This window comes from Pholis gunnellus (genome assembly GCF_910591455.1).
Source record: "Pholis gunnellus genome assembly, chromosome: 10".
NCBI classification, from domain to species: domain Eukaryota; kingdom Metazoa; phylum Chordata; class Actinopteri; order Perciformes; family Pholidae; genus Pholis; species Pholis gunnellus.
Window position 1 is genome coordinate 3857858 of NC_136537.1, and position 10028 is coordinate 3867885.

The 10028-nt window shown below is 42.8% G+C and overlaps 1 protein-coding gene across 1 annotated transcript; it reads left to right on the forward strand.

Moving 5' to 3' along the window:
• Positions 1–601: 601 nt before the first annotated feature.
• dnd1 (DND microRNA-mediated repression inhibitor 1) lies at positions 602–8980 on the forward strand (the record flags this gene model as incomplete). The annotated part of the gene is made up of 5 exons (XM_079168186.1): positions 602–622; positions 2290–2395; positions 3727–4052; positions 4874–5006; positions 8406–8980. 5 exons carry the CDS (start codon positions 602–604, stop codon positions 8978–8980), a joined length of 1161 nt encoding a protein of 386 aa, XP_079024312.1.
• Between the last annotated feature and the right edge of the window lie 1048 nt (positions 8981–10028).

Consider the following 10028-nt stretch of genomic DNA (forward strand, 5'->3'; position numbering starts at 1 on the left):
CGCCTTTCAGCGCGAGGGTTTGGTCTTAACCTTAACCAGACTTTTGGATTGACTGCTGCTCGCTACTTTCATTGGAAACTAGTTGGAAACACTATGCTGGGTTTTTCCGGTTGGATACTTTGTTTAATCTGGCATTCTATTGGTAGTTTCTCAAGAGTACCTACCCTATCTTTAAATCCATCAAAACAAAAAATAATTAATTAATTAAAAACGGACTTGACTTGCCAAACTGCATTTTTTTTTCTCACTAGCTGTTTGTCATGGTATGTGTGTTGTGTTAAGGCTTATATGGAACACATTTCTATTAGACTACCTGCAATACTTTTTCAGTTTTAAACTAGCCCATACATCTTCCAGGGTCCACATAGTCTCCTTGAGGCTACATTTGTTACAGAGTCGACCCATTTCCTGTGAGTAATTTTTTCTTTTTGCTCACATTTGAACTGAATAGGCGCCGAGGAGGTGGCCTACAGCACGAGCTGAACGTGAAGGCGGCGCGGTGTCAAGTGTAATTTGCTAGCCAATAGTGGGCTCCAGGTGCGGCCTGGGGGGGCTACAGAGCCTCGTCACCGTCCGAGCGAACACAACACCGGTGGAGACGATGGAAAGCAAGCAGAGCCAGGTAACCTGGTCACTTTACTTCGTTTGTGTTACATAATTTGTATATTTATTCATTTTTAATGTGGTTGCTTTTAAAGTAAACCGAAAATGGTCTGTTTGAAGAAAATCGAAAGTTGGCCTGGGCCATTTGAGCGAAAGCTCCACTTTTGTCGGCACGAGACTGTTCTGCTTTGATTTGACTAACTAGTTAGTTTGTTTCGCGCTCCACGGTCTGTTTTTAAACTCGCGCGCATGGTTGGCTACATTGTGTGAAGTGTCCTCTCAGGTCTCGTGCTCAGTAATGTCACTTGTTTGTCGTGTTTTCTTGTTGAAACCATTGTTTTGCTGTTTTTTGTGTCTTTTTTTGTTGCCGCTTTGTTGAGCCCCACCTGCCGCTCATTACATTGATAAAGAGCCCCCAGTGTTTTTTCAAACGTTTTGTGGATTGTTTTTCAGGAAAGAACACGCATGTATAACCAGACGTTTCTCCTGCACATTTCCACAGTAAACCGTTGTGTTTTAGGAGATTTAAAATGGGTTGCCAACTTGGAGTTCGCTATGTTTCCCCTCCACTTTAGTGTCGTGTGTATCTGAACCGTAGTTCTGTAAAAGCGCCATTGCTTCTGCTCATATACTTAATTATCTCACAGCAGCAACATTGACAGCAATACTGTAACACATTAAGTTAATGTAGGAGATGTGTTTAGTTCTGCAGAGAAATTAATATGACTGCTTTCAGAAATCATTAGCACTAAACCTAAACCATGCCTTTGGAAATGGTCAGTTCAGCCAACTGAGTGATTTTGAATAAAACGATTGTGAGAAATTGTTTTTATGTAAAATTATATGAAGGCAAAACATAACTTTTTCATGCACTGGTCAATTTTGCGATTTTTGTCAATTTGTGTCATTAGCTGTTCTTTTCGACTAGTGGAAGGAAAACATGCAAATGAGATTATAGCTGTTTATTCTGCTACTCTGTTTGTTTTCTCCTTCATTTACCAAAAGTGATTATCAGATAATGCCTCATTTACATGTTTAAACAACATACAAGCATACTTGTTTTAATCTAACTAATCAACTGAGAAAGTTTAATGGTGTGTCTGTTAGTTATTTAGTTTAAAACTATCCGCCTGGAGTGTCTTCTAAATGTATTTACAAAAGCTCACGTATCTGTTTTCTCCAGTAGAATTCACATAAACTATTTCTTCTTTTCTGAATGTTTTTACTGAGGGCTTTGTTCAGACATCATTCACAGCCTGATTTATCAAACACTTTTTTACTAAAAACTATTCTCTGGTTTATGAATTTATACAAAGCCAACATACAATGTCAAAGGCTTTCTGTTTATGGTCCATAAGGGTAAATAATATACGGGTGTGCTCGCCACATTCTAAAGGCATCACTGGCTCAATTCACTCGGTGAGAACTGTGTAGTAATACGTTTGGGAAATGGAACCAGTTTTCTGTCCTGGACAACTGAAAACAATGCAATATCTAAGCTGTTACACAGTATACATGTCAAATAACCAGGTGATGTCCCGTGCCATCAACTCACTGTTGGCTCTAATCTACTGGAGTGTGCTGGATTTTTTTAATAAAGGGGCACAGAGAGGTACACTGATCGAAAGGTGCTGTTACTGAAGAGTTGTTAAACCCCCCCCCCCCCCCCCCCCCCCCCCCCCCCAGGTGTTGAACCTCGAGCGGGTGCAGGCGCTGGACACCTGGCTGAAAGCAACCAACACAACGCTGACTCAAGTTAACGGCCAGAGGAAGTACGGAGGACCACCCGAGGGTGAGGGAGGAGTTACAATAGCTGTGATGCAAACATGTGGAGTTTAAGATGAGTTTCAGTCAGGGCTGCACGGTGCATCCTTTCAGCATCGACGTTCAGTGTCGGCACATTCATTACATTATGTCAGGCTACAACCTTTGCTGCTTGATGCAAAAGGATCATTGCCTACAGGTGCAGCCACCTACACTCATCCTCCTTGTTCTAGATTCCTTCAGACTTACAGTAGTTGCTGGAACCTCAATGACGTTTGCAGTCCAGCGTTCTATAGTCATTTGTAACTGCATGAAGCCTGATTTTCTGTGGTGCAATATAACTACGTAATAAGTACATTTACTCATTATAGAAATATGAAATACAATAACATATATATTGCATATTTTAAAACTTTAGTTACTATTTACTTCAGTTTATTTCTTTCAATATATGATATATTGTAATAGCTTAAGCCCTGCCGTTACCAGCTGCACCATTATAGTGATGAACACACAATAACTATAGTTGAATAACATGTCCCAGGTCTGCATGTTGAAGCGTCCTTGGGCAAGATGCTGAACTCCCAAGTTGCTCCCAAGGCCACACACACACACACACACACACACACACACACACACACACACACACACACACACACACACACACACACACACACACACACACACACACACACACACACACAGTGGGTACGGAAAGTATTCAGACCCCTTTACATTTTTCACTCTTTGTTTCATTGCAGCCATTTGCTAAAATCAAAAAAGTTCATTTTATTTCTCATTAATGTACACTCAGCACCCCATCTTGACAGAAAGAAACAGAAATGTAGAAATTGTGATATTTCAGTTTTTCTTTTTTAATAAATTTACAAAAATTTCTACATTTCTGAGAAATAAAATGAACTTTTTTGATTTTAGCAAATGGCTGCAATGAAACAAAGAGTGAAAAATGTAAAGGGGTCTGAATACTTTCCGTACCCACTGTATATGACTATATTGACTTGAGTTTAAACTACACTCTGTTTGTTGTACCTGAAAGAGACAAACTGACTCAATCAGTCCTCAGAATACACCCACCTTTTATCAACACGAGTTGTACGAACAACGTGTTAAGTCTCACGTCTTGTTAATTGAAACTGGTTCATGAAAATGTAGCCCAAGCTACTTTAAGATAGGATGAAATGTTTGATACTGATGACTCCAGCCGTGTCCTGGAATGGAGTTCTTTGCAGGTCATTGATTGTAAAATTGTTAGATTTTTCATTCATGATGAAACGTGTTAATGTATCAAATAATCAGGTAACATCACCGACTCCCCTCCCCTCTCCATTGTGCTGTCAGTGTGGGGCGGGCCCCCCCCAGAAGCCCGCTGTGAGGTCTTCATCAGCCAGATCCCTCGGGACACCTACGAGGATCTGCTGATCCCTCTGTTCAGCTCCGTGGGGCCCCTCTGGGAGTTCCGGCTTATGATGAACTTCAGCGGCCAGAATCGCGGCTTCGCCTATGGCAAATACGGCTCGCCAGCTGCGGCTAACGAAGCCATCCGCCTGCTGCACGGTCACATGCTGGAGCCCGGCTCCTGCCTCAGCGTCCGCCGCAGCACCGAGAAGAGACACCTCTGTATCGGAGACCTGCCAGCCAGCACCAGGCAGGAGGACCTGCTGAAGGTACAGCACATCTGGGACTCCTCTTTAGACATGGAAACATGGTTCTTTAGATGAAGTAGAAGACAATTATTTTGAATTCAGTGCCAATCAAAACAACAAAGATCTTCTACCACTGGTCTATGTATCCATATTAGAAGACAAACAAGTAGTACTTGGTGTTAAAATGAGAACCCCTTTGTGAGGTCGGGTTTTAAAGGGTAGTATGAGTTGCCTATCCATAGTCAATGTGTTACCTGCTGTAGATGGTGGTCGACCCCAGTTTGGATGGGAACAAAGCCATGTACTGCTGTGGAGGGGGGGGGGGGGGGGGGGGCGGCACTACGTAAAAAGGCTCACCTTAAAGTCCAGATTCCTTTAAGTTTAGGCTATATTTGCTCTCTATTTTCTAAATATAGCGTACATACAAGCTTTTTTTTGGGCGGGCCTTTCTCCATGGTGCTGTGGCCGTCCACAGCCGTACGTTGTTTTGCTCCCGTCTCTTTCTCCAATCTGGGGACGTGCCGACTGTCATCTAACATAGATGATACCCCGACTATGAATAAGTACCTCATACAACCATGCTTTCAACAATCCAAACTATCCCTTTAAGTTAAAGTACTTTATGCTAACCTTTTAGCAGTAGTCTGCACTGTGTAAAACCAAACATGGACGTCCTTCAGTCTTCCCTGTCCTGCATGTGCACACATTCACACCAGCTCTGACCACTCCACTGGCTTCTTGTGTTGAACTGGTAGCCTTTAACCCACACAGGTGTGCAGCTTATTGGAAGTGGTTACTGTTGTGTTTGGGTTCATGTCTTTGTCTCTGACGTTTGCTCCCAGGTGCTGCGTGTACTGGCCGATGGGGTGGAGAGACTGTCCCTGAAGGCTGGGCCTGGCATAGAGGGGGTGTCTGCTATAGTGGCCTTCTCATCCCACCATGCTGCTTCTATGGCCAAGAAGGTGCTGGTGGAAGGTATGTTGATGGAGACGGACACATGGGATCAGTGTGTAGTCAATGCAGATGCAAGAAGTCAATCGGTGGAATTGTGACAATTGGTACAGCGAGTCCAATCTAATCCACACTTGATGTACTATCTTTGTGGGAGTTTCTTTTGTTGCTATTCGTCACTCGTGTATCTTTGTAGCTCTGGCCGTGTGAGACTTGACTTGACTCCACTGAACCTAGTTGTGCCGTTTGGAGCTCTACATTACCAGGATGCACTGTCTCACACTTCAGCTGCAGCTGCTGGCCCCAGGATTAAATGGAGAAAGAAACAATGAGTAGCTCAATAATAGTTTCCCTCCTCTCCAGCGTATCGCCTATTTACAAATCACTGTTGATTCCTGCTATTGGGTATCAAAACAGGTCATTTTCATATTTGTTAAATATTTAGGATGACTCTGCATATGTTTTCATTTGTCTGTTCTTTTGATTTGATTCAAACAAGCAGGCAGACGCGTGAGGAATTAGTTCCTGTGTAACAGCTTCAGCAGCTTAATGTGAAATAATCATGTCAGAAGCACACCTGACACCAGTGTCTCCCAGCTAGATGCTGCTTCATAATCCTCAGAGTGCAACAACTGAAGCTGAAGCTTGTTAGTGAACTAGCACAATCTGTGTGCGCTGGTTCTGATTTGTCTCTTAGAGCTTTGGATTTACCTAAAGATTTAAAGCGCTCTACATTACACTGAAGGGACCGCTGTCTTGAAAATGTACATGATGCTGATACTGAATAGTTTGTAAAACAGTCTTATGAACTACAGAAAAACTACACAGTTAACAGCTGTCGAGTTGTAGGGATGCTAATAATGAACTGCTTAACCCTTTAACACAGCATTCCAAATTCTCCCCTTCTCTCAGAGAGAGAGATATCTATCTATCTATCTATCTATCTATCTATCTATCTATCTAGAGAGTGAATCAAGAAGTATACACATAAGCACAAATCGCACATAGCAATGTAACAACCCCATTGCTGCTGCTTTGTATCGGACATTGTAGCATATTATACCTTTAACCGACAATAATAAAATAATAGTTAAAATATATATTTCAAATTTACAAAGAAAGGTGAGCAGAACTCAGAGGAGCGAGCAGCTTGCCACTTAAAGGAGAACAGCAGGTCCACCTTAAAAATCAGCCCACCTTAAGTGAGCCTAAGCCTGAGTTGCTAACATCAGAACGCCTTCACTCTCATCAGCAGGTGGAACGCCCTCAGTCACTACGCTGCAGTTATTGTAGTTGGAGCTGAACTCTTAATAATAAGGACTGATCCTTGGCCTTGAGGTATTTTCCAACCTGGACCTTATTTGACCACGTTTTTGTTTTGGACTTTTAAAATAATTCTCCACTACTGAGCAGCAGCGAGGCTATTGCTCACTGTAACGTCACACTGCAAACACTTGTTTTTGCTGCCGACGGGCTCAGATTGTTGTCGGAGTGTGACAACATTATGGAAAGAACCCTACAGAGAAGCCTTAAGCACAGTGTCATCTAATAGCTTTAGTGTCATGGCTGAATGTCTGGAGAAGAGTGGGACCTGCTGCTGCCCGATATTCAGGTTTCACAATGAGACTCCTCCTTAAGCTGGACTTGGACACAATAACGAACAGAAAGGTAAAGAACAAGGTTTATTCCTCTGTAGGATCTTTTACTTGACCCTGTCAGAAGCAGCAAAGAGAAGGCAGCTGTTCAACTTCTATCTAAACAAGTTAACATCAATTATGCTTAGAACCCTCACGTTATCTTCACCCAGACACAATATCCCGAGCAACAGCTAAAACATACAAGATGGGGAGTTAGGACGTAGCCACTTTATTTAGGGAGTTAACATTTCAAATTGACCTAATCAACTAGGTAACTCATTCCATATAACTGCTTCTATACAACAAAGTCTGCATGGCACAAAATCAGCGGAGCTCCCTCTGGTGGGAAGACTTTGGACTTTACTAACCGGAGAAAAATCCATAAATACAAAAAACAGTATTTGTGTATCCTGATGAGACTAGAGAGAGCTGAACAGACATGGTTCCAGTCATCATCCACCACTTGTTCTTTGACCCCCTGTAGAGATGAAGCCCTGAGCTTCATCAAATCGATGTCATGGTTTACAGTATCAGACGCCTTTCTGAGATCTCCTTCATCTCCTTCTTCACTCATGTGATCTGTTGGGTAGAATGCGATTTTCTGAAACCAGATTGAAATTCATACAGAATATTGTGTGATAAATATCAGTTTGTTCATGTATGACTGTCTGACCTGTGATAGTGAACACAGGCTGGGGACAGGCCGATGATGAGCAGGTTCTAATGGGCTCCCTCTTTGTACCGAGGCTTCACTCTCACCAGTTTGAATGTGTGGGGAAACTTGCCTTGTCTAATGAACGACTTTGTTCTGGGTAATGCAGAGAGTGATGACGTCAGCGGCAGCTCATACATGTTGGTGGGATTGTTATCATCACCTGTATTTTCAGAAGGGCTTTAAGCTTTTGTGCTCTATTATCGTCAGACACTTTAAGAAAAGAAAACACAACAGACTGAATGTTACATGCCTTGTTTCTGTTCAATTAAAGTAGCTGCTGTGATTTTTGACATTGAGTTGTAAGTAACAAGCATCGAAAACGAAAAACTGGCTTTTTTTACTCTGACTTGCTTCGAAGGACCTAAAAAGAGCCTTTGAGCAACATTTCTGTATGGAGGTCAGGAGAGGAGCGGGATTTGAACTTCTCTCTCTTTGCTCCCTTTTTTTTCACCTCTCCTGTCAATACAATGTGTTCCAGAAGAGACGAACTGAAAGTTTGCGCTGTTCTACCTATATTTAGTAGGGCTGTTTTTTCAAACGATAGTGTATCGATATGTCCGAGACTACTATCGATACATAAAACAATATCCTGTTTTAAACGGATTTCAAATCGCTACATGTCGCTACCGGTTTCCTTCTAAGCTAAGGCCAGTGACCTCCTGGCCTGTCGCATGAACTGACCAAAATCACAACAAGCAAGCGGCCGTATACAGTATACTACAGTGTAGAGTATACTGTAGACTGTAGTATACTCTACAGTGTAGAGTATACTGTAGAGCAGGGGTGTCAAACACCCGGCCCGGTGTTTTAAAAAAAATGTAAAAGTCGGACTTGATACAATTTACAAATATCCTCTGCTCTCTGTATCGCGCACGGCGGAGCTCCTCCCCGATCTGCGCGCGCACACCTCCACCAGCGTATGTGGCAGCAGCAGCAGCCCTATTTGTGGTTACTGAGAAAACAGCCATTTGTGTTCAATTTGCTTTGGGGAAAAAATGATGAGTCAGTCTTAGCTTCATTAGCAAACAGCTGTGGGCCTTACTAACATACTCGTCTTCTTCTTGCGTCCAGCATTCAAGAAGCAGTTTGCATTGAACATCTCCATCAAATGGCAGTCCACGGTGAAGCCGAGCTTGGACGAGCAACTGTCTCCACACAAACCGTCAAAGAGCGTCCTGCCGTCACCCCTGAAGCCGCCACGCCACACCCCGAGCTCTCCGCTCACCTCGGCCCCGCCCCCTCGCATGGTCAGCCCTCCACCTGTCCCCCTGGGTTTCTGCAGGGCAGTGGGAGGACCCACTGTCCCCCAGCCCCCTCCCCCTCCCCCTCTCAGATACTCCCCCTCTTCCTCCCAGGGGCACCTCGTGTCCACGGCGCCCTCGCCATCCCCCATGGCGCTCTTGCGTAAGCTGTGTGAGGCGACCGGCGTTGGCCAGCCACTCTATGAGATGTACTACAGCCACGTGGTGCCTGATGGATTCCTCTGCTTCACATATAAGGTGTGCATCCCCGGGATAACCGTGGCCTTCAAAGGGCTGGTCATGATCTTGCCGGGACCCACAGCCATCGCCACGCTGGAAGAAGCTCGGCGGGCTGCAGCCCAGCTGGTCCTGCAGAGGCTGTACAATAATGAGCTCGCCCACTGACGAGCCTGTCAGATAATATACAGTACAGTTTGTTTTGTCCATGATGTTATATCTAAAAAGATGTTTAATCTAATATGTAGTTAGTTGATTTCTGCATGTTTTTATAAGTAGTATTAGTAGACTCGTTTGTCTTGTTTCCGTTGTTTGTTTTATGCATGTTGTTTTAATGTGTGTTACTGTTTGATTGGTTCCTCGTTTTAATTAAATGAGATTTCAAAAGAAAAGATTGAAGGTGTTTGTACTTTCTATAAATGTTTCATTTTGTGGTTATTGTCATGACATTTTTATTTCTGCGTTGTTAAAACCACATCATTCTGTAAATAGATTTTTTTATGGTGATTTGTGTTTGTTTTTTTTATTACTATTTAGGCTGATTGGTCCAGCTGTGGGTCCCACCCAGACCCTTACAGGCTCATTGTGGGCTTGATCCCAAAAGAAACCCAGCTCCCAGACCCGAAGGAGGAGGCTTGTTTATTAGAGATTGACAGTCAATTGATTTCGATGTGGTGTTTGTTGAAAGGAGGAATAAGTACCCATCATTCCTTCCCCTTCCCCATCAGAGTGCCCCTAAAGGAGCTCCAACCACCAGGGACGGGGCATTCCCATTGTATAGTATAACAGAAAAGTATGTAAAAAAATCATAGTTAATGACGTCATTGCACAGTATGTCAACTAGTCATAGTATGGTCGGTCTAAAACGTCCTAGTATAGTATGTAAACAACAACATAGTATGTTGAACAGTATGCCAACAAGTCATGAAATAGAATGGGGAGAACAAATGTCACAAATTACAAGTCATAGTATGTCAAAAACCATAGAACTATGTTAAAAATAATGATATGTTAGTGTAGTCATAAAAGGTCATAGTATAGTAAGTCACAAACAATTCATAATATTGTGTATCATAAAAAATCTCATAGTATACAAAAAAGTTAGTATTGTATGTCATTAAAGTCACAGTATAATACATTGAAAAAAGTCAGTATAGTTTCATGACAAAAGTCATAGTATAGTGTTAAAAAGTCATGCAAACAAACTATATTCGTA